This window comes from Balaenoptera acutorostrata, chromosome 20, assembly GCF_949987535.1.
Source record: "Balaenoptera acutorostrata chromosome 20, mBalAcu1.1, whole genome shotgun sequence".
NCBI lineage: Eukaryota > Metazoa > Chordata > Mammalia > Artiodactyla > Balaenopteridae > Balaenoptera > Balaenoptera acutorostrata.
In genome coordinates, this window is record NC_080083.1 from 36,982,480 (window position 1) to 37,007,068 (window position 24,589).

Genomic DNA, 24,589 nt, shown 5'->3' on the forward strand with positions numbered 1-24,589 from the left:
TTTAAAGAAACCTGTACAAGGAGCTATTCTGCATTTTGTATATAAATTCTCCTTCCTTTGTTCGAAGATAAACGCAGTTGATGACAGTCATTTATTTCATTATTTAAAAAAACACTAGTGGAGGGAATTCCCTGACGGTTCAGTGGTTAGGACTCAGCGCTCTCACTGCCGAGGGCCCGGGTTCAATCCCTGGTCAGGGAACTAAGATCCCACAAGCTGGGCGGTGTGGCCAAAACAAACAAAAAACACTATGGAGTTAGAAACTGTACAAACTACCTACAGACAGGTGTCAATACTCACTGAATTGTAGGCTTAAAATGTGTGAATTTTAGTGTATGTAAATTATACCTCAATAAATCTGATTGAGAACATGCAAAGAAAATGTGAATTGGGGTTTTGAATCAAGAGAGCACGGTGGGGGGGGCTTCCCTGGTGGCACAGTGGTTGAGAGTCTGCCTGCCAATGCAGGGGACACGGGTTCGAGCCCTGGTCTGGGAGGATCCCACATGCCATGGAGCAACTGGGCCCGCGAGCCACAATTACTGAGCCTGCGCGTCTGGAGCCTGTGCTCTGCAACAAGAGAGGCCGCGATAGTGAGAGGCCCGCGCACCGCGATGAAGAGTGGCCCCCGCTTGCCACAACTAGAGAAAGCCCTCGCACAGAAACGAAGACCCAACACAGCCATAAATAAATAAATTTAAAAAAAAAAAAAAAAAAGAGAGCACAGGGGCACAGAGAGGTAAGCAGGGTTTCAGGAAACCCTCACTGCTGTCCCAGCTCTGTCACTTGTTAGCTGTGTGACATTGGGTAAGTTATCCTTTGAGCTTCACTTTCCTCAGCTGAGGCTCTTTTGCTTGTTCTCCCGGAACCACCCAACTTCCTTTTCTTATCTCAAAGCATAAACTTTCTCAGTGCTCCAGTCCCTCACCCCGCTTCCCCAACCTCCAGCTACCTGGGGAACGGGGTCAAATCTGAAGTGTTGGAAGGGAGGTCTGGTTTTCTTGACACTGTATTCAACAGGGGCCCTGTTTTCTCAGCACAACTGTCCCTAGTTCCTAGGGTCTCTCAGGCCCTCTTTCCAGCCAAGGTTCCCCCACCCCACCGGAGCACACCAGGTTCTGCTCTGTGGTTTAGGGGAGGAATGGACTCCAATGCTCAGCTAGATCCCTTTCCTGCAGGCCTTTCCATGGCCACATCCTGATCCCCGCCCCGCCAGAAAGGAAGGAAGTGGGGCTGGTCTTACGGCGCCATCTTCTGGACAGACCTGTGAGAGTCGATTCTACTTGCAGGCTTTCAGAGAACCCTGAGATATTTTTTGGTTTCCAAAGTTTTTAAAAATCTCATCTGCTTCCCCATAACCAAGTTCTGAATTCTGGACTTTCCCAGAATTCTGGACTTTCCCAGCCATTTCTTAGGAGAGACTGTTCCAGGAGCCCCCTAACCTTCCGAACACAGGGCTCGACCCTCCAGAGGGGTAGGGATGATCCCTAAACCATCGAGACCCAGAAGCAGCTGAGGCCAGTCTCTTCCAATCATTCCATCAGAGAACCCATGTCTCCACATATGTTCCCATATGTCCCCAACATATCCACCCCATGAATCCCTGTCAATCACTAAGAAGCTGTTGCCTGGAGGAAGGGACATTGCCTCCATGACTTTCAGAGTTCTCTTCTACCCTCAAGTTTTCCTGGATGAGGGCTCATTGCAGCCACGAGAATAAGATACATATTTTTTTTTAATCTTTTTTTTTGGGGGGGGGGACAGTTCACATACATGTAATAAGTTCACAGTTCACACTTTTTTGGGGCTGCGTTGCGTCTTCGTTGCTGCGCGCGGGCGTTCTCTAGCGGCGAGAGGGGGCTACTCTTTGCAGTGCGCGGGCTTCTCATTGCTGTGGCTTCTCTTGCTGCAGAGCATGGACTCTAGGCACGTGGGCTTCAGCAGTTGTGACTCACGGGCTCTAGAGCGCAGGCTCAGTAGTTGTGGCGCAGGGGCTTAGTTGCTCCACGGCTCGTGGGATCTTCCAGGACCAGGGACTGAACCCGTGTCCCCTGTATTGGCAAGTGGATTCTTAACCACTGCGCCACCAGGGAAGTCCTGATACATGTTTTCAATGCCTTAAAAATCAGGTGTCTCCCTCACGCTGGTCAGAATGGCCATTACCAAAAAATCTAGAAACAATAAATGCTGGAAACGGTGTGGTGAAAAGGAAACCCTCCTGCACTGTTGGTGGGAATGTAAAGTGATACAACCACTATGGAGAACAGTATGGAGGTTCCTTAAAAAACTAAAAATAGAACTACCATATGACTCAGCAATCCCACTCCTGGGCATATACCCTGAGAATACCATAATTCAAAAAGAGACATGTACCACGATGTTCATTGCAGCACTATTTACAATAGCCAGGACACGGAACTAATCTAAATGTCCATTGACAGATGAATGGATAAAGAAGATGTGGCACATATATACAATGGAATATTACTCAGCCATAAAAAGAAATGAAATTGAGTTATTTGTAGTGAGGTGGATGGACCTAGAGTCTGTCATACAGAGTGGAGTAAGTCAGAAAGAGAAAAATAAATACCATATGCTAACACATATATATGGAATCTAAAAAAAAAGAAAAAGAAAAAAGTTACTGATGAACCTAGCTGCAGGGCAGGAATAAAGACATAGACATAGAGAATGGACTTGAGGACACGGGGTGGGAGGGGGAAGCTGGGGCGAAGTGAGAGTAGCATCAACATATCTACGCTACCGAATGTAAAATAGCTAGTGGTAAGCAGCCGCATAGCACAGGGAGATCAGTTCGGTGCTTTGCGATGACCTAGAGAGGTGGGATACGGAGGATGGGAGGGAGGCTCAAGAGGGAGGGGATATGGGGACATATGTGTACATATGGCTGATTCATTTTGCTGTACAACAGAAACTAACACAATATTGTGAAGCAATTATACTCCAATAAAGATCTTTAAAAAAAATTTTTTTTAAAAAGGGTAAATTCCACAGTGTGTGAATTATAGCTCAATAAAGCTTTTATTAAAAAGAAAATCAGGGCTTCCCTGGTGGCGCAGTGGTTGAGAATCTGCCTGCCAGTGCAGGGAACGCGGGTTCGAGCCCTGGTCTGGGAGGATCCCACATGCCGCGGAGCGGCTCGGCCCGTGAGCCACAATTGCTGAGCCTGCGCGTCTGGATGTGCTCGGCAACGGCAACGAGAGGCCGCGTTAGTGAGAGGCCCGCGCACCGCGATGAAGAGTGGCCCCCGCTTGCCACAACTGGAGAAAGGCCTCGCACAGAAACGAAGACCCAACACAGCCATACATACATACATACATAAAAAGAATGTAAGCAGACAAGAATAGCATTAAAAAAATAAAAAATTAAAAAAAGAAAAAGAAAATCAGGTGTCTGGATAAAGACAGACTGTGCGTCTGATCAGAAGGAATCAGATCTCTCTTGCCATTTCTTTTTCTTTCATTTATTTGTGTGTGTGTGTGTGTGTGTGTGTGTGTCTGTGTCTGTGTGTCTGTGTGTGTGTATTTTTAGAGTGGGTGTAGGTGAGGGTGATAAGAGGGCACCAAATATATAAGCTATAAAGTGGATTTATTACTTAAAAAGTTTTTTATTGAGGTATAGTTGATGTACAATATTATAGAAGTTGCAGGTGTACAACATAGTGATTCACAATTTTTAAAGATTATACTCCATTTACAGTTATTATAAAATATTGGCTACATTCCCTGTGCTATACAGTATATCCTTGTGGCTTATTTATTTTATACATAGTAGCTTGTACCTCTTAATCACCTACTCCTAATTTACCCCTCTCCCTTTCCCTCTCCCTACTGGAAACCACTGGTTTATCACTTTTTAACATACTTTTCAGAACATAAATGTCAAATCATTGTCCCTAACAAAGTGGTCCTTTTGGAAGCCCTGTTGTGGAATGATTCCCTGCAATTATCTGAATTAATTCAAAAGCACTAACTCTTAAACTCTGAGTAGACTTGATTTTTGCCAGCTGTTTGGTGACAAGATGCACAATCAAGCTGGATGGCACTTTTTAGATAAAGAATGGGAAGTGACTATAATGAAAATGACTGCCTTGGGACTTCCCTGGCGGTCCAGTTGTTAAGACCCCGGGCTTCCAATGCAGGGGGCGCAGGTTCGATCCCGGGTCGGGAACTAAGATCCCACATGTGGCACGGCCAATAAAATAAAAATTAAAAAAAGAAAATGACTGCCTTCTGTAGGTCTTGCGCTGACCCTAGATTGTTATTTCCCTCTTCAGTAGACATTCCACGTTGCCGGCAGAGTTCCTTGCTCAAAACACAGAGTTGATATCACTTAACTGCTAGAAAATCTTTAATGGCTCCCTATCACCTTCAGAATACAAATCAAGCTCCGTGGCTGGGGCAAAGAGCAGTGGGCACTGGAGTCAGACCAGCCTGGGATTAAATCTCACCTGTGCCCTAAGGCAGATTATTCAAATTCCTGGGCTCTCAGTTGTAAAAATAGGTCTGACAGCATCTACGTGGTTAGGTTGTTTTGAAGACAACAGTATTTCTAAGGAGCACAGACTAGTCAACTCAGTAAACGGCAGTGATTTGTTAGCATGCCATTCAACACTGGCCTTGATCCGGTCACAACCTGTTTAGGGAGAAGCTTCAAGCTTCAGCATACCCGGACCTCCCCACAGAGATACACATCCTCCATTCCAGCTACATGTACCTACCTGCAATTCCTTAGACAGAGATTCTCCGCCTCTTTGCTTTGCTTACACACTTTCTCCCTTTGTGGTGTCTTTCCCCCCAGCTTCTTACTGTGAAATACTATGTAACACCATCTCCTTTGTCAACGTTTTTAATTTCTGACACAACTTTGTTCCCAGTCAAGTTGTGATCTCCTTAGGTCAGGAACCGTGTCTTCCAGTTCATCTTAGAAGCTCCCACCAACCCCCATTAAGGTGTTTGGTGGGAGGACTTCCCTGGTGGCGCAGTGGATAAGACTCCACACTCCCAATGCAGGGGGCTCGGGTTCCATCCCTGGTCAGGGAACTAGATGCCACATGCATGCCGCAACTAAGGAGTTCACATGCCACAACCAAGGAGCTAGCATGCCACATCTAAGGAGCCTGCGAGCCGCAACTAAGACCCGGCACAACCAAATTAATTAATTAATATATATATTTTAAAGGTCTTTGGCTCAGAACAGCCAGTTAATAAATGTCTATTGAAATTTCTATTCCAAAAGAAACTTTATTTTGCTTCTACTATTATTATTTTTATCAATACTGCTTTTCTTACCAAAGAGTCTGTTTTGAGGGATGGTACTCGTCTGTATATACAATATAAAGTCCACACGTGTTTCACAATCACTCTGATTTCTGTGGATCCTCATCTAAGGTATTTTCCAGTTTTAGTTGATAAGAGATGAAGAAGAGATTAGGAGACAGATGAGGACCACACAAATGCTGACGATAGAGTAGAACTTGGCAGCCATTTGATTAATTTACTTTCTTCGTTAAGAATGACTAACCTACAGGAAAGAACACAGAGCGCAAACTGTGAATTTTTAACACCACTCAGATAAAGGACACCGTTGGATTTTTAAAGGTATTTCTACCTTGAAATATCTCTCATCCCTTCTCTCCTTTCAACCCTCCACCCCCACCCCACTGCCACCTCTGGGCCCAATCACTTGCTAATCAGTCTCCCTTTCTTTCCCTAGTGCCAGGCTCCTGGCAAACACTCAAATATTTGAGTGAATGAATGAACGAGTGAACGAACAAATGGAATGCACGAATATTGTTAAATGAATGAGACCCAGTTTGGAGGGAAAGGGAGGTCCATAGGGTTGTGTCCAAACTGCTTTGGGTAAATTATTCAATTTTGCCTACATCAGGTTCCGGAGTTAAAGGGTATCTACGGGGAATCAGGGGTAAGATTTTTTTTCTCTGTAGAGTTTAAAGGGAGGTTGTGAGCACGGAAAGTTTGAGCCTTAGGCCGGTCTCCAGATCATCCACCTACCCACTCCCCAGGGCTGTTTGGTCCCACCTTAGCCAAACTGAGCCGCGAAGCGGACACCGTCTCGGCAGCTGTCCAGTCAGCGGGGAGCCATCCATCACTGTCTGGATGCAGACCAATCCGACCAGCTCTGCCTTCCTGCCAGCCAATGGCCGGAAAGCAGGGGGCGAGAGGAGCCAGAGAGGGGGCCACCGGCTCAGAACGGTATAAAGGGGGTCCGGGGGCCTGGTGATACTACCTCTGTGTCTCTAGCCCGGTCTAGGTGTGTCTATCGTCCCCCCTGCACCCGAGCCCCGGGCCAGTGCTTCAGTGCGCGTGCGCTCTCTGGCTGGGCCCGGGCCCCTGAGGTCTCGGTTTCTGACGTGCCCCGGTCCCAATTCGGCAGGAGGAAAGGGGGCGCCCTGAAGCCCCTTCCCCACAGATACTCGAGACCCGCCGGGTCGCCCACGAGGGCAGAAAGGCGGGGAGGAGCCCCAGGGTTGAGAGCAGACGGGAAGGCAGGCCCCGGGGCCGCTCCCGCCAGTAACGGCCGACTGCCCTTCCCAAAACCTAGGCCTGGGCAGACGGCGCCCCTGCCCCGCGAGCTGCGCGCCCCAGGGAGTGGGGGGTCGGGGAGGGGCGCCGGGGCCAGCGGGCAGAGCTCGAGGCAGACGACCAGACCCGTCGTCCTGGCGGCTCCGCGGGGCTGCAGGCGCCGAGAGGGGGCTGGGGATGCAGCGGGCCCTCCGCCTCAGCCCGGGAGAGCCGGGCCTGCAAACTTGGTGTCCGTAGGAAGAGCCCGCGCCCCCACCCTGCCGGCGCTCCCCGGGAACCCCCGCGGTTCCGCGCAGCCCTCTCCCCTACGCGGGCGTGGGTCGGCTGCTTGGCTGCAGCCCCGCTCCCCAGAGTCCTTTGGCCACAAAGAGCGAGGACACCTCTCTGGTGGCCTCCCCGCATTGCCATCCCCCCTCGGCTCATTCCTCCTAACCCCGTACTGTCCCTGTGTGGGCGAGGGGTTCGGACGGCCCTTGGGAAGGGAGCGCGGGAAAGCCACCTCGCTCCAGCAGTGCCCGCTCCTGAGTCCGGCTCTGCGGAAACTGTTGTAAATACTTAAACCTTTCAGAGCCTCGGTGTGCCTCTCGGTAAAATGGGGAAGCACCGCATAGTCCACAGCATTCGGTGAGCCAGTTTGTGTGACGGCCGGGCCTTCCCATTCCAGTCCCTGCACTACTGGACTTGCAGAACCCGGGAGGGCGCGACCGGGTTGCTAGGAAGCGAATTTGCCCCTCCGGTTCTTCCGGTCGTTTAGAGGCGGTGGATGGAGCTGGGCACCGGATAAGGCCGAACATTCGCCAAAGTATTTCTGGAAAATTTCTCATTTCCCGTCGCCACAATGACCCCCGAACTCGACAGCATTTAATTGCATACTCCTTTTTTCCCTTTCGGAGTTGCATTATTTGGTGGAATGGTTGTGTACAGAGTGTTTATAATCTGTTTACATAACTGTATATTTATCATTTTCTCTAATTGCAAAAGTAGTCATGCCCATTATAAATATCCAGTTCTGGAGAATTTTATAACGTACGACGTGATAACCCGCAGGGACTGCCTCTACTAACACCCAGGGTTCGCCACTTTCTTTCATCAGCGTCACACTGAAATTCGTGAGCAATAGCTGGAGCAGAGCTCGCAGGGCGTGTCCAGCCCGCTGGTTGCTAGAGCAACGCCCTGCCTCCGCGTTTGGAGGCCAGCAATTAACTCGCGGGAGCAGGGGTCGGTCCCCTCCCTGGGGGCGGAGTTAGTAGGGGGAGCGGGACCCGGAGGGAGCGCGTTTCCCACCTATCCCTCCAGGTGGCGCTATAGGATCGTGGATAAGGTCCGCTCCCCGCGGCGGGGGGCGCCGAGGGGCGGAGCCAGGGCGGGGCGTAGACTTGCGTTGCAGCTACCTAGGGATTGGAGGGAAACGAGCTGTGCCAGGCGGAAACGTTAGACACTCTCGGGGACTTATGTACGTGACGCAGAAAGTGTATATGTCTGAGAAAGAAAGGGAGAAAGGGGAGGTTCTAGAACGGGGAGAGAAAAAGGGAGTCGTGTCCCCCGAAAGTCACTCCATCCTTCCCATTTGCCTATAGAATGCCCCTCCGCCCGTCTCCCCCTTTGGACCTGCAATTCTTCACACCCTCGAGCGCACTGGGTGCTCTGGACACAAATACAAGGCGGGAGCTGGCCGGCGCTTCATCACCCCTAGTATCTGGGCCTAGCCATGGCAAGCTTGCAGGGCTCTAGTGCCCAGGGTATATGCCAGCAGAGGAATTCCGCGGCAATTTCCCAGGCAAGCCAAGAAAAACAGGCGTGCTGTTCCTCAGTTTGTCCAGAGGAAACCTTACACCCTTCCCTCCTGGAGGCCGAGAATGGAAAAAGCGAGTCGAAGAATCCCAGCGGGGCCACCATGTGTGTACCATCTTTTGCTCTCCTTTCCCCCACAAACGCACCATTCCTCCCATTATGACTCTTTTACCCTGTCACACAATCATACCCAGCCCTCCACACCACATATACGTCCCCAGTATCAGTGTCACACCCCCTCACTGTGTTAAATTGTCTCCTCTCCATTGACCCACCCCTCTCCCCAGTCACATAACTACAAGGATACACCCTGGAACTGGGCATCCGGGAGATGAGCCCCACAGAGTGCAGAAGCCCTTATCAGAACACACACACCCACACACACACATCCCAGGTCAAGAGAGAAAGAGACCATTGGCAGGAGACAAAAGCAGGTTTATTTGGGCTCTGGGGCCAGGGATGCCTAAGGTCTGAGTTAAGGCAGCTCAGCTGGTTCTCAAGGCCCAAAGGGCAGGCCAGGACAGTGAGAAGGGGTGACTCAGTGTTGAAGCCAAACCTCTGCATCTCAGAGTCCCTGGCCGGAGACCTCGGGAGTCAGTTCTGGGAAGGCCTGGGGATATAGAGGGGTCTCTGGTGTCCCCTGGGGTCTTTGTGCTTTTGCCAGGATTGGGGGAATGGTCTGGAGGCAGGGAGCCTTGAATGCACAGCCTTCATTTCAGTAACGACCATTTAATTTGTTCCTTGGCAGACTGAAGAACCTGGGTGGGGCGGGGGTGTGGAAGGTTGAGAGAATTACTGGGGAGGAATGACAAGTACATTAACACTGCAATGAGTCGGGGGAGGGGGGTCTATAGCCCCTCTCTACATGTCCCTATAATCCCCGGTCACTAGGTGGCAGCAGCTCATCTCTGCCTGCCTTAAGTGGGGCCGGGCGGTCAAGATGGAAAGAGCAGCCGTAACTGGCTGCAGCCAACAACCAGCCCAGGCCAGAGCCTGCCCAGCTCTCCGCTCCTGCATCTGCAGCCCTGGGTGTGGCAGCAGCCCCGACTCCCCACACCATGCCATTCAAGCTCCCGCCCACAGTGCCACGTCCAGGCAGAGACGGGCCCAGGCCTGACACTTCCTGTGCCCAGACACCTCAGCAAACCCCTAGCTCTGGCTTTGGCTGGCAGTAGGTCCTCAACACCCCACCCCAACCCACTGCTGATGTGGCACAGCTGGCAAAGGGCTCCTGGGCAGACTCTGCTGAGGGTCACCTGCACTCAGATGTGTTCACTCTAACATCCTGCTGAGGAAACAGCCTCAGCCCCATGTTTACACAGATACATACGACTGTGCACATACCATGCCAACATGGTGGGCACCCCAGGTATGTCCCTCAGGTTGTCCCTCCAGCCATCAAGCCTCATTCCCTTTCGAAGAAGGTCAATCCCACACTGTATGTCCCTTCCTCCTGCCCACTACCCCTCCTCTCTCAGGGACAGCCTGGCCCTGGAGTTTTCCTGCTTCTCTCGGCAAAAATTTTTCTCCTCGTTTCATCTCCCGTTCACTACCTGCAACTTCCTCGGTTTTTTTACTCAAGAATTCCATTAAAAGTGCGGTGCCTTCATTCCTTCCCCCTTTGGAAAACAGGATCTATGCCAAGAGCTCTCCATGCATTAGCTCATCTAATTCTCAAAATAACTCTATGAGGAGTGTCCTGTGATTATGTGAGGCCCAGAGAAGTTGAGTAACTTGCCCTAGGCCACCCAGCTTGTAGATGATAAGGCACAACATACATCCTGGGATGACTCACACCAGCACTCCTGTTCTTATCTGCTCTGCTCATTGCTCCTTAACCTCTTTAGCCCTGAAAATTGCCATGCGGCTGCATTCATCTCAGCAGGGTAGGAGGAGGCACTGGGAACTGGGAAGAGGGAGAGGCAGTGTGAGCACAAAGGGCAGTCACAGGAAAGTGGGCACCACACCTGGGGCCCCACATGGGATGGTACAGGCCCATCTGAGCTTGGGCCACTACAGCAGGAGGTAGTTAGTGCCAGGGCAGGAAGCTCCATAAAAGCAGGATTAGTCTGGGCAGACAGACCTGCAGGCAGACAGAATGGAGGTCAAGCTTGACAAGCAGGAAGTTTGCACAGCTGGGAAACCAGTCAAGCCACAGATCCAGAAACCTCACCCCTGCCCCACATGCACTTCCAGATAGGACCATGCAGGGGACTGGCAGGGGTAGACTTTTCCATAGTCAGGTCACTCGGGGACATGGTGGCAAGTGGTGAGAATTAGATCCCATCATGGATTTAAGGGTCCCTTAACAATCTCAGCGTGGACCCTAAACAGCAGGGGTGAGGGTTTGGAGGAAAACTCAATTTGGTATCCTTTCTAGGTTGGGGGAAGCATCAGAGGCCTAAGCCCCCAGATTGCTTTGGGGAACAAGTGACCCAGCCATCTCCAGAGTGGGCAGGTCATCCTGGGTTTTGATCCAACTATACCAAGCCAGGAAGGAGATAAGGTGAACTGCTAGGAAGGTGTCCATCATTTATTAATACCCAGCTCCACATCACCTAGGGGACCCTGGAAGCCTCCACTGACTGTCTCCAAGAGATGGCCTGACACTGTCATCCCTTCCCTCCTGCACCCCTGACTTCTCAGCCTTGATAGCCCTACTGGGTCCCCCTGGGATGCTCTGCTCTCCTCCCACTAACCCTTTTCTGGCCAAGGCAGATGGAGGGGGCCTACCTGGGCCACACTGTGCTCAGTTAAGCCGCTGTCATCCGCCTGCAGGGAAGCAGAGTCAGGGTGGTCAGGCCAGGGCGAGGTTGTTGGGTGAAGAAAGAGAGGCGAGGGAAAGGGGCTTGGGGGTAGTGGCGGCGAACAGATGCAGTGATCAGGGGATCCAGAACTGCACATGTATCACCACTTAGTGGAAGTCCCAGAGCTTCTTGTTTGGGAGCCCAGGGCCCATCTATGGCACAAGGTGAGTGAGAGAGTGAGGGAGAATAAAGATGAGAGGGAAGGTTTCATCCAGATATGAGAAGCCAAGCTGGGCTGGGAGGTTCTATCTATACACCCCCAAGGCCAACCTCAAGGCCAAGGCAGCCACCAGGTGTCTCTGTGAGGATTTATTTATTTCCCCAGTCTGTACTTCCCACTAGGGAGGATGGTGAGGTGTCTGTGATTCTACAGGGGGAGAGGACAGAGATCTCTTTTACTAATTGACACTCCTCCAAACTGTGGCCCCCCCAACAAGTGCGTCAACCCAGTGGTTGCTTCTGCTGGAGGAGCTTGGGTTCCCACCATCGGGGTTCTGGCAGCCCAGATACAGGGAGGACAGGAGGTGGAGAGGATGGGAAGGGCAGCCTGGAGGAGATGGGAGTGAGGGGGGATTCAGGATGACTCTTACCCTAAAATTCACTTTCTGGATCACTTGCTGGGGGTCACTCTCCAGAATCACACTACAAGATGAGAGAGAAACCGGGAGGAAAGTCAGCCACATGCTTCCCTCTGCCTCCGCTCCCTGCTAAGCCCTTCCCTTCCCCGTCGTATCCTACATTCCCCCTCCAAGGTACCTTCCTGCTGATACTCCTCAAGCCAGACCTCTCCCTCACCGCGGAGCACCCTCAGCTCTGATTCTCCCACACTTCATCATCACTGGGCAAACACTTAGAGATCAGGTGAGGGCAGTCCAGTCTAGAACAATCAGGTTGTCAAAAGCAGGGACTCAAAAACTGAGACCTCTAGAAAGTTCACTTCACCTCTGGGTCTAGGGATGGATTCAGATGCAGGGAAGGAAGAGAGCCCCCCCCCCCCGGGGTCCCTATCTTGTTTCACTATTATTTTATGCCACAGGGTCATGCCATACATGAAAGAAATGGAACTCCAAAAATCAGAATCTACCTCCCCTTTTTTTTTTTTTTTTTAAAGAGAGCGGTTGCTTGAGGATAAACAGCTAGTTTGTTTTTTTTTTAATTAATTAATTAATTAATTTATTTATGGCTGTGTTGGGTCTTCGTTTCTGTGCAAGGGCTTTCTCTAGTTGTGGCAAGCGGGGGCCACTCTTCATTGCGGTGCGCGGGCCTCTCACTATCGTGGCCTCTCTTGTTGCGGAGCACAGGCTCCAGACGCGCAGGCTCAGTAATTGTGGCTCACTGGCCCAGCCGTTCCGCGGCATGTGGGATCCTCCCAGACCAGGGCTCGAACCCGTGTCCCCTGCATTGGCAGGCAGATTCTCAACCACTGCACCACCAGGGAAGCCCCTACCTTCCCTTTTGACAGACCCAGTTATGGAGGCTTTTCTCGGCTAGTTGACACTCTTTCATGATGCCCTGGGGGTGTTCTGAAGCCAGGTGTGGGTGTGTGCAGGGCTGAGAGCCAGTCACTGTGGGTAGGTTAGGGCCCATGGGGACTGAGTGACTGCTCCTCCTCACCCAGTGAGGCTCCTCCAGGGCAGAAGGAAGTGAACAAACATTTCTTGAGAGCCTCTCCCAGGCCCATCACAGGGGCACTTGCAGCCCCAGATCCCTCACCAGGGGTCCTTTAGACAGAGCATCCTAGGCCAAGGCTCCAGTTCAGGTGTTGCCTCCACTGACACTTCCCTGATTTTCATTGGAGGGAAACTGTGAGCCCCTCAGGGGGCAGAAACTGGGCCATCTAGGGGCACAGACCGGAAGCTGATAAAGCTTACACCCTCCCTTTTGAAGGTCCTTCCAAGGCCCTGCACCTCATTTTGTATTCGTAATTGTGTGTGTGTGTGTGTGTGTGTGTGTGTGTGCTTTGCTTTCCTTAAAGACAGTCTACCAAGTTGTATATACAAATTGTATATTCCACAAAACCTGGTTTTATTCCCCTCACTCTTGGGTCCTAGCAATTAGCACAAGGCCTTGCAGCAGTAGCAGCAGGCAGTCAATAGCTATAGAGGAAAGGAGGGAGGGAGGAAGGAGGGAGGAACTCCACAGTACCCCACCTCCCAGAGCCCCTGTCCCCCAGCAGTGTAGTACAGCGCTGTGGAAAGAGCACAATCTCTGGAAACATGCACATGTTTTAGATCTTGGCCCTGCCACTCCCTAGCCATGTGACCTTGGGCACTTGAATCTCTGAGCCTCTATTTCCTCATCTATTAAATGGATGGAATGACAGAGGCCTGTGGATGTCTTTCAGGTGATCCGTTTCCATTACCCTTTGCCCCAGAGCCAGAACTTCTTTTTTTCCCTGAATATTGCACCACCCCCATGGAAATTCACAAAGCAACACTTCTCATAAGAGTTCCCACCCTCCTAAGACTATAATCTTATGCCAATAGTAGGAAACATTTATTGAAGGAAAACCATGAGCTTCACTTGCATCACCTTATTTAATCCCACACCCTTTGAGGCAGTTCCCTTACTGTCTCCATTTGAAAGATGGGAAAGTAAGGAAAGTAAGTAATTGGCCCAGGTCACGCGTCTAGTTGGTGTTGGAATGAATCTCTAAGAGCAGGAGGTGTAGCAGCAGCAGGGCTTGGCCTGAAGGAAGTCTTCCCAGGAAGGGGCAAGTATCTGTGCTGCCTGCTTCTCCTGGGCACTGGAAATCAAACCATCCCCCCAAACCCTGCCTAGTCAACAGTCAGCCATAGTTGGACATCAGATTACTTTCTTGTGTGCTTCTCTTTGGCTAACATTGAAGTCAACCTCCATCCTCATGAGTGGGGTTGGGGGATGGGACACCGGGAATATGCTGGGGGAAGGGAGGGAGAAGTTGGCCAGAGAGCCAACAGTGTGCTGGGTGCAACCTAGAGCCTATGACTTTCAAGGGCACCTCCCACTGTGAGTGTCCCTGACCAGCCCCTCTTCCCTCCCCTCCTCCTCACCCGCCATCCACAATCTCGTCCAGCACCAGAAAGGCTCCGTCCATGTTCTCCAGCAACCAGCGCTTCTCCACGTTCTTCCTGAAGGCGGACACAGCTCTGGAACCTCCCCATGGCCAGGAGAAGCCGGGTCCCTGCCTAGGTGAGGCGGACCCGCTCTCTCCAAAGATTGCCTCATTTCCCACCGCCAATCCCCCGCACAAGCACAGGGAAGGAGTAAGTCAAGGGCAGTGAGGGCAGCACCTGGGCAAGGGATCCCTGCCCAGAGCACGGGTCTGCTTCCTTAAGCTCCCCTTGCCCACCACCCTCACACTTTGAGCAGGGACCCTGTGCCCACCCTTAAGCATTTCATAGCACTTCAGGTGCTATAGCCTTACTGTAGTTAATTGTGTCGACTGTGAACATTTATTTTTGGGTTATCTGCGTTTGGTTTACCCAGGCCACATTCACTGGGGTAGATGCCAGATCACTGAATGGGGGTGGAGGGAAAATCACCCTGAGCTTCAAGTCAAAAAACCTGAGTTTGAATCTCCGCTCTGATATAAATAGATTGTAACCTCAGGCAAATCACTTAGCTTCTCTAGACCTCATTTTCTGGCCATACCATTGCTTGATGAGGTAAAGGGCAGGGTCCTTGCAGGAGGATGCTCTGGCTCCAGCCTTAGTCTTGTGGGGACTTCAGGAGAAAAGCAGGGAGGAAGGGTCCCATCTCTGTGATGTACCAAGGTCTGGGGGATGGGAGCCTTGGAGGATAGAGGACCTCACTCACCTTAACACATGGTTCAGGGACTCAAACAGGCAGGTAAGAACAGACATGAGCATCAGCTGGGGGTGGGCAGATATGGGAGGAGGAAAACGAGACAGCTTGAGGTTGAGAAGGCCAAAAGGAAACCTCAGAGCCTGACTGTGTGGGCAGCTGTCCCTCTTCAGAGAGGACATGGCTGGAGCCTGACTGCAGTTTGACCTGAGAGGGCCCCTCCACTCCCCGTGTTTGGGTTGGAAGCACTGGAGTGCCTGCTCTGGGACACTGAGTACATCCTTCTCCAGTGATGTTTAAGAAAGACACAGAAGCTCTCTGCAGAGGACTCCATTTCCGGTACCCAAGGAATCTAAGGAACATCATGGATATGCACTGTTCCAGAAAGAACCATTCTGGCTGCTCCCAGTTCTCCAGAGTCTAGAAGGAGGGGTACCAATGGTGAGCCTCCCAGCTTCTACCCCAGAATCCAAGCCTCCTTGTCATTCCAACCTCCTGAATTCACCTCGTTCTCGTAGGATGAGCCCACCACATACAGGAAGAGGTCAATGCTGCTCTTGTAGACGATGGTCATGCCCCCGAAAAATGCAATCTCACCTAGAAGAGCGGCGGGGGCGGGGGGGTCTCAGTTCTGGTCACCTCTGCCTGGCCCCTCCTCCCCGTCTCTAGCTCTGCACCTCTTGCCCTATTTCCTTCTTCCCCTTCCAGAGAACCCTTGCAAAGGAAATTCCCTGGCGGTCCAGTGGTTAGGACTCCGCACTTTCACTGCCAAGGGCCCGGGTTCAATCCCTGGTCAGGGAATTAAGATCCCACAAGCTGTGAGGCCAAACAAAGAACCCTTGCAAAGACTAGCACCCTTGGAAAGACGCGCACTAGGGACACTACCATTAGGCAACTCTGTGTCCCTCCCCCCACCCTCTACTCCATTCCTAGCACCTGACTGCCTCATTCTAAGAAGTCAACAAACCTGGTTCAAGGCTGACCTTTTGCCCACCATATGCAATGCCTAAGACCAGCCCCAGGCTAGTGCGGGCCCCTTCCACTGAGAGAAGTCCAGGCATGCCGGAAGCAGGAAGAGGGGGGGTTGAGAGGGAGGGGAGTGAAGGCTCACCGGAAGAAGAGAGAACAGCTGGGAAGGAGAGGAAAAAGCACCTCTGAAGAAAAGGGAATGGCCTGTGGGTGTGTGAGGCCAACGGGGACAGATGTGTCCAGATGAAGATGACGGTGTGCATCTGAAAGTTCTGCACAAGCAAGAGGCGGACACTTACTGTCAGTCCGGCTGGTCTTGTTGAAGACGTTTTTCTCGAAGGCCATCTGCTCCTTCATGGAGGGGAATGTGTCATCATAATACTAGGTGAAAGGGAAGGAGAAAAGGTGACAGCTGTTCCACAGAGCTTGGCTTCTCCCTGGATGCGTGGCAGGGAATGGTGGGTGCTGGCCAAGCGGGACCCTGCTGCCGTGCCCCATCTTCTCTTGACTGCCCTCTAGGCCTGTCTGCTCACTGTTTCCCCATAAACACAAATTCTGAGCAAAGAAAGTCATAAAAAGTAGAGGAATTTTGAAGCCTTCTTGTGGAGTCCTGCCCTGATTTCTTGAAGGCCTTTGTACATTCTGCAGATGTGCAGCGTGCTAAAGACCGTGGTGGTCACTAGGCCACACTGTTTCTACACTAACCTGAGTCTACAGGAAAGAAGGCAGAGCCAGGGGCCCTTTAACACAATAATATCACAACAGCTACTTTATTATCCACATTATATGGATGTGGAAACTGAGGCATGAAGTCAGGTAACTTCCCTGACATCTCACAGTTGTAAGGGACAGAGCTGGGATTGAACGCCAACGATGGTCTGACTTCAGACAAGGTTATGGTGAAGATGAAATATCTAAGGGAAAGTTCCTGGCACACACTGCCTAATTAAGTCAATGCTGTTTTGTTTGGGTTTGATGAGACTCTCTCTGACTCAGTTCCTGCATCTGAACATGGATGTGATCTGCTGGGAGGAGGCCCTGGAACTTTTGGTTGCCGAGCCACCTCTGACCAGCTGCGGCAAGAGATGGTCAGCTCAGCTTTCAATTTTTTGAATGTGGATTTTGCCACTTAGTACCCCATCTGCAGGCAAATTAGCAGTCTCCCTGCTGGCCACTGCTGTGGTGAACAAGCTCATTTCAATGTCATGAAGTCAAAAAGTTTCAACCCATACAAATGAAAAATCTATAATGCATTTCATAGCTAGTTTAGGTGCCATAGCCCTACTATAGTTAATTGTGTTGATGATAGACATTTACTTTTGGATTATTCTAGTTTGGTTTATCCTGGCCATGTTCACTAGCATAGATACCAGATAGTTGAATAGTTGGTGCAGTGAAAACCACCCTCCTGAGCTTCAGATCAAAATATCTGAGTTTGGATCTGCGTTCTGATATTACTACCTGTGACCACAAGCAACTCTTTTAGCTTCTCTAGACTGCATTTTCCTCAGTTGTGAAATGAAAGAGTTGGATTATATAGTCTCTAAAATCTTGTCCGGTTCTAAATCCTTAGTGTTTACCAAGTTGTAGAAGAAAAGTGGAGGTTCAGAATTTGCGGACTAGGACTCCGGGGTCCCAGGCCAGTGGAAAAGATGGTGAGAAGACATTTTAGGGAACATTTTAGAAACAGAGGAGACAGCCTCCCCCCTTTCAGGGGCCAGCAGTCTGACAAGGCAGGAGGATGGACAGAATGGCCTTTGGAGGGGTCTCAGCTGAGCTGCTCTGAGTCGCAGAGCCCACAGTGGGGTCCCTCCTGCCAGGAGAGGCAGCTGGGTGGGGAATTCTGTTCTTGGGCCTGTGGCACAGTGTCTTCAGGGGCCCTCCGGTGAGGGTGGGAGGTTACCTTGGCCAGCAGGCGGTGTCCGTCATTATCTAGGATGAAGACAGCCTTGATGGTGTAGAGGGAAGGTTCCTGCAACTGACACGGGGTGGGGTGGGGGGGAGAGCTCTGTTGGCCCCTAACTCAGGGCAGACCCCCTGTCATTGACTCTACGGGACCTGCTGGTCCCAAGAGTCAATCCTCAGGCTCCAGCGACCCCAACCCCAAAGATCCACAGCTGGTTCCGGCCCAACCCTATGCCACATGGGCCACTCGAGTGCCCGCTCCCCTCCCAGGCAGATGGTCCACTGCAGGCCCCGGGTGGGCGCTGTGCCCACTGGGTGCGTAAGGTCCGTCCGGGCCCAAGTTCTGTCATGCACTGACTGCTCCAGAGCCCGAGTCGGAGTGTATCACAGAACCTGGGCCGGGGGGACAGCGGCGCCGAGCCTCCTCCTCCAGCGGCCAGCGGCCGAGGCTGGACCTGCGCTCTCCGCGCGCCCCCAGCCCCCGGCCCGTCGGACTCCAGAAGCACGCACGTCAGCCCGAGGCCCGGGGCGGCCCCGCGGCTCCCTAACCCTCCGGGAGAATCGCAATCCAGCCCCGCCGAGGCGTCCCCCCGCCCACGCCGACTGCTCCAGAACTTCGCCCAAGCGGACGCCAGACCGGCCTCCTCCCGAGTCCGCGCGGAGGAACTTTTCTGCCTGCGCGGGCGCCGCCCCTCCCCGGCCGGTCCGGGCGGCACCAAGTTCCCCAGCGCCCAGCGGGCGATTTGGGAGCTGGCGCCGCCCGCTCGGCCCCCAGCGCCGCCCGCTCCGTACCCGCAGCCCCGCGGGCTCCCGGCCTCGGGCGGGCGGCGCCGGGCCCCCGGCCGGGGCGGCCGCGGCCCCCTCCCCCGGGTGCGGACGTGGCCAGGCCTCCGGCCGCTGCATTCCGCTCGCCGCCTCGCGCTGACAGCGCCGCCCCACCCCGCCCCGCGCCCCCCGGGGCCGCCGCCCGCTCCTCCCCGGCAGCCGCCGGCCTCGCGTCCGCCCCTCTCTGCCCGTCTGCGCGTATCCTTCCTTTCCCCGCGGCCCTTCCCTCCTCGCCCTCCCTCCTCTCCTCTTCGTTCCCGCCCTCTCCGCCTTGCGCCCACACCCCAGCGCTCCTTCCCCCACCTGTCCTTCCCCTCGCCCTTCTCGGCTCCTCAAAGCCCAGAGCTCCCTGCATCCTCCGTTTGTCCCAGGACCGGCCCCTCTTTCCCCTCCTGCCTTCTCTCTGACTTGTGGGTTTGCTTTGCACCGACGTCCGCAGGCTGTCCTGAGGCTAGCAGAAAACACAGTCAAAGTCCAGTTTGTCTCTTGACTCCTGGTAGGTACCGTTGGGACAAATACATCAGGTCATCCTTTGGGTCGCAGAGACAGGTTCTAGCAGTGGGAGCAGATGAGGGCAGCTCTTAGAGAGACCCCTCTGCATAGAAGAGTTTCTCCCACTCCTCTCACGCGACTTGGGTTAGGGAGCCATGGCGCCCGGACGCTGTGGCAGAAGTCTCCCAAGACACAGACACGACACAATCTGAAACAAGACAGATGCCTAGCAGCACAAAGGCTCCACCAGTGAATGGCATCAGGCGTTGCCATGCTTTGGTTCCTTTGGCCTAAGTACACCAGAGGACAAGCTTTAGCTTCAGCATCCTCAAGGCCAGTGGGAAATTCACACTCCAACGGTACAGAGTTTACAGTACTTACCCATTTACCCATCACAATACCAGGCATGCATTTTACACTTAAGCACTTTCACGTACATTATCTAATATAACTTACGCCTGTGAGGTAGGTGTTCTCATCCCCATTTTAAGCAAAGGGAGACTCAGAGTTTGTGTGATCTTTCAAGATCCTTCAGCTAATCAATAGTTGAATGGAGGTGGAACCCAGAAATTCAGACTAAGAATTTCTTCTCCATTCTTCTCTTCAGGTCCTTTTATGTTGGGTACCACACTCACTCATCCCAGGTGACTGGGGAATGGGGGTTTCCTCTGCTGAATGGTATCAAGCCATCTCATTCTTCATCTCAGCTTCAATGTCATCACCAAAAGGCCCTCTCTGACAACCACCGAATCTGACTTGATAGGTCTCTGCTGTCACATTCTCTGTCTCAGCACCCTACATATTTCTTTTGTTGTACTTAATCTCCAAATACCATTTTTACTAATTTGTTTACAAATGTGTGTGGTCCTTCTCTGCATCAGGCATTGTGTACTACAAAAATAGAGATAATGTGCCTGTGGAATCCCTGGTACCCCACACAGGACACATGACAGGTCCAATTAAACCATGTTTTATGTACTATACAAATATTTATTGAGTGCTTCCTATGTGCCAGTTACTTTTTTAGTCACTGGGACGCAACAACAGGCAAAGTAAACAAAATCTTCGCTCTCATGGAGCTTATTCAAGTGTTTGTGTGTGTGTGTGTTTGTGTGTGTGTGTGTGCATGCATTTCTGCGCAAGACATAATACACAGATAAATGAATAAAATAGATATTGTTTGAATTGCTGATAAGCACTATTAAGAAAAATATATCAGGAATGTGAGGGGTTGGGGAGAGGCAGGGAAAAATGCCATTTTCATTAGGGTCGTTTGAGAAAGCCTTCAAGAAGGTGACATTTGAACAAAGAGCTGAAGGAAGTGAGGGAGCAAGCCACACATGTCTGAGGAAACGTCTACTGAACCTCTTTTTATGATGATTTAGAAGGCACATCTGAATATTCCCTGCAGGCTACCAGAGTTATAATAATGAACATTAATCAATGCTATTTGGTATAATGGAGGAAAAGACAGTATTTTAATTGTTTGGATTCCAGATCATCAGAAGTTATGTCAATGGTCATGCCGGCTCAATGTTATTAAAAATACTGATTTGGGGCTTCCCTGGTGGCACGGTGGTTAGGAATCTGCCTGCCAAGGCAGAGGAAACGGGTTCGAGCCCTGGTCTGGGAAGATCCCATGTGTCGTGGAGCAACTAGGCCCGTGGGCCACAACTACTGAGCCTGTGCTCTACAGCCTGCAAGCCACAGCTACTGAGCCCGTGTGCCACGATTACTGAGGCCCGCATGCCTGGAGCCGGTGCTCCGCAGCAAGGGAGGCCACCACAGTGAGAAGCCCACGCAGCGCAGCGAAGAGTGGCTCCCACTCGCTGCAGCTAGAGAAAGTCTGCGTGCAGAAAAGACCCAAAGCAGCCAAAAATAAATTTAAAAAAAATACTGATTTGATTATTTCGATGCTTTAATATTTCTGTGAGCTAGTCCATTATTAGCTCATATTTACAACGACAGGACCGAAAAGCCTCCAGGGGCATTTCCTAGCCTCTGTGTAGCGAATGGTACCCACAGTGGGAGAGGGTCAGCTTGCAGAAGGAGAGGAAGACCTGGGAAGACAGGGGACTTAGAGAGCAGGAGTGGCTCCGGGGAAAGGAGGGGGAGGAGTTAGTTACAGGAGAGTGGCTGAGAGGCACTGAGCAGGGCAGAGGGGCTGGGGATGAGAGAGAAGGCCAGGGAAGGACGCTTAGGAACTGCAAAATCCTCAGCACCACCACCAGGGTTGCTATTGTTATAATCATCAGGATCGCTTTACAGCTTAAGTGCCGTGGTGAATAAGTAAATCCAGAGCACTCAAGTTGAACTTTTCAAGGAAGAGATTTCCTCCTATGATGGCTCCTTCCCAAACTCCCTCAACAGAGACCCCAGGACTCCTTTCCCTCCTCAGGGTCCCCCAACCTGGGGTGCCCCTTTAATGGGGATTCTGTGTAAACATACAAGTTCAGCGTGCATGGTGTCAGGACAATGTCCCGCACAGAGCACAGCCTTACAGTGTAAGGCTGGCAGCACTTGGGAAGCCTGCAAGTGAAGCAGAAAAGAAGCTGCTGGAGAGCTTCTCAGAATGAAGAAGCCAGAGCTGGGTTCAAAAAGAAAGCCGCTTGCTGTTTCCCTGTTCCCTCCTTCCTTGGGAAGGGGCGGGGTGCCCTGGGAGGAGGTGCTGTGCACATCTCTAAGCAGCTGGGGTCTGTGGAGAAGCTGGACACACACACACACACACACACACACACACACACACACACACACACACACACACACACACACACACACACACACACACACACGTCTCTGCCCTTTGGAGTCTCCAGGAGGTTAGTGATTCAAATAGGTTCCCCTCTGGGCCTTGATGTATCTTGAAGGTGAGACCATTCCATTTCCTCTGACTCACCCTCCTGCTGCCACATTTCTGTGCTGTCTGTCCTAGGATTTCAGCATCTGTTCTTGTGTGACAAGAAGAAACAGCTCCCTTGGGTAACAGCCTTTCTCTCTCCTTCCTGCTATAATGTCAAGAGGGGGAGGTGTGTGTGCAATGTGAGGTGTGGTTGTGTGTGCTTGTGGCATCCTCCAGAGAAAACGAAAGCTTCCATGCTCTGCAGGATGAGTTTCCAGTTGACCATCCTAAAGACAGCTCTCATTTCTTCAATGTGTTTGGCTTTCTCTGGGATAACAAGGTTGTAGCGTGGGTGGAGAGAGAGTTGGGCAAGAAAGGGACCTCACGCTTAGCTCTACCCATGCATGAGTGGCTTTATACACAGGATCTGATTTTTAAACTTTGTGAATATGTATATTGTTATCTCCATTTTAGCTCAGGAGGGCCCAATGAGTAAGTTTTTGAACGCAGCTCTAAGTCCAAAACACCCACTTTTCCCACCTCACAATAGCACCTCACTGACTGTGACATGCCACACTGAGAGCTATACAAAGAAAATTACCCAACGCTGTTTGGGACAACATGGTGAGACATACAGGACCACTGAGTTCAGCTTCATAAAATGTTACACCAAGACATGAATGACCAAAGAAGCATTTTCATTGGGTAGGTCCAGGAAGAGAACACGTTAGGACTGAGAAAGAGCACATCCTAAAATCAGGTGGTGATTCTGGTCTGTGCTCATGATTACCCCTGCTGTTCTTTTTTACTCAACTTGGATTCTTGCCCCAAGCTACTGATTCTCTACTCTGGCTGCATATAAGAATCACCTAAGGAGCTTTTACAAAATCCTGATGTCCAGGGCTGCTCTGGGGGACTCTGATTTAATTGGTTAGGGGGTGGGACCTGGGCACTGATATTTTTTACAAGCCCCCCAGGTGATTCTAATGTGCAGCCAGGGTTGAGAAGCAATCTTCTAAGACAGCCATGGGAGAGGTGCACAGGGAAGAGACTGGCTTGTAGAACCTCTTTTGATGGTTTAATGGTAACAAGCTTGCTAATGATGTTTACCATGTAAGAAAGGGGGTATTGACAGGATGTAATCCTAGAATCTCTCAGAAGGGCTGTAAGGAAATCTCAGGCAGTTATTTTATCCATTCCCCTTGATTAGTTGGAAATTGGAGAGTGAGAAATATTTATATAGATTAACAACATTTAAAAACATTTTTAAAGAAAAGAAAACTAATGGGTGACCAGAATAGCAGAAAGATTGGGTTTCCCCTTAGGGGAAAAAGCAATTCCTGCTATTCCAGAAGAACTCCAAACCACAGCCAGTCTGCCTTCCCACATGCCCTTCTCCGAGGGTTTCTGGGCAGGAGTCATCATCACAGGATGTTTGGAGGATGGACGTGCCTGCCCAATGGCAGCAACAGCTTTTCCTACAGAGGAAGGTGGGTCAACGTAGATATCACTGGGACGAGTAGGGATTTCAGTGTAGTTAGCTGGCTTTTTTTTATGACCCCAAATCCCTGTGCATTAGAACTTACCAACTTCCTGGCTTCCCAGTGCCTTCTCTTCTCTCCTGAGCAGCCTGGAGCCTCCCTGGCAAGGCCTGGTTCCACTGATGGCTCTCAGCCTCTCCCTCAGGGAGCAAGTGCATGCACTCACTTTTTCCAGTGGTCTTCTCAGTCTGATTTAATGGATATACCAGGACTGATGACACATCAGCATGGAATCTTTCTTTTGCTTCTTGGGTAATTGTCCTATTAACAGCTGTTCCCGGGAAAGGAGGGGGTGTGGGGGGGGTCGGGGAGGGGGGGGCTTCCTGGGTGAAGAAGGACACACCCTGGATTTTACAATGTTAATCAGTGGGTTCTGGGAAGGAGGTTTACACCTGCTTAGACTTCATCTGGAACTCTAGACAGAGTGGAAGACGGTCTTTTGATCTCCACTCCCTACACAGAGTACTATTAAATATCCTGGGTGCCTACACCCTGCCAGGCCTCACTGCCGGCTGCTGAGATTGTCTCTACGTCTCTATTCTCCTCAGCCCTTGCAATGGGCTAGCAATTCTTTGTCTTTGCCTTTTTTCTTCCCACCTTTCTGTAACTGCTAAGCTGAAAACTTTTTCTAACTACCATCTAGTCATTCTTTAACCCAATAACACAGTTCCTGATCCAGCTCTCTCCCACTGTACACTCAAATAATTATTATACACATTTAAACATAGTACTTGAAGTTGGGAGGCAAAAGAAAGGGAACAGGATAGTGTGGGCAAAAGACCTCTCCACACCTTTCCCACCGCTTCTCTAAGGATTTTTTTTTTTAAACATCTTTATTGGAGTATAATTGCTTTACAATGGTGTGTTAGTTTCTGCTTTATAAGAAAGTGAATCAGCTATACATATACATATATCCCCATATCTCTTCCCTCTTGCATCTCCCTCCCACCCTCCCTATCCCACCCCTCTAGGTGGTCACAGAGCACCAAGCTGATCTCCCTGTGCTATGCGGCTGCTTTCCACTAGCTATAGGTTTTACATTTGGTAGTGTATATATGTCAATGCCAC

The 24,589-nt window shown here is 51.2% G+C and overlaps 1 protein-coding gene across 8 annotated transcripts; it reads right to left on the reverse strand.

Annotated features, from left to right (window-relative positions):
• Positions 1 to 8,771: 8,771 nt before the first annotated feature.
• COPZ2 (COPI coat complex subunit zeta 2) lies at positions 8,772 to 18,842 on the reverse strand. 8 transcript variants are annotated; one of them, XM_057536628.1, is made up of 10 exons: positions 18,617 to 18,832; positions 17,823 to 17,897; positions 16,219 to 16,300; positions 15,456 to 15,547; positions 14,963 to 15,018; positions 14,798 to 14,869; positions 14,197 to 14,274; positions 11,755 to 11,806; positions 11,091 to 11,129; positions 8,772 to 9,115 (listed from the first exon to the last, which is right to left on the reverse strand). In XM_057536628.1, the coding sequence occupies exons 1-10, from the start codon at positions 18,725 to 18,727 to the stop codon at positions 9,068 to 9,070; spliced, it is 705 nt and encodes a 234-aa protein (XP_057392611.1). In that variant the 5' UTR covers positions 18,728 to 18,832; the 3' UTR covers positions 8,772 to 9,067. The 8 variants fall into 8 exon arrangements, with proteins under 8 accessions (XP_057392611.1, XP_057392612.1, XP_057392614.1 ...); XM_057536629.1 differs by lacking the exon at positions 14,798 to 14,869 and having other exon boundaries at positions 14,197 to 14,331; positions 18,617 to 18,831; XM_057536631.1 differs by lacking the exon at positions 14,798 to 14,869 and having other exon boundaries at positions 18,617 to 18,824.
• Between the last annotated feature and the right edge of the window lie 5,747 nt (positions 18,843 to 24,589).

Coding starts and splice junctions, on each gene's coding strand:
- COPZ2 (XM_057536628.1), bottom strand. CDS start 18,727: ATGCAGCGGCCGGAGGCCTGGCCACGTCCGCACCCGGGGGAGGGGGCC. Junction 17,898..18,616: donor GGGAGCCCGCGGGGCTGCGG/GTACGGAGCGGG, acceptor ACCCCGTGTCAG/TTGCAGGAACCTTCCCTCTA. Junction 15,019..15,455: donor GCTCATCCTACGAGAACGAG/GTGAATTCAGGA, acceptor GCCCACCCCCAG/CTGATGCTCATGTCTGTTCT.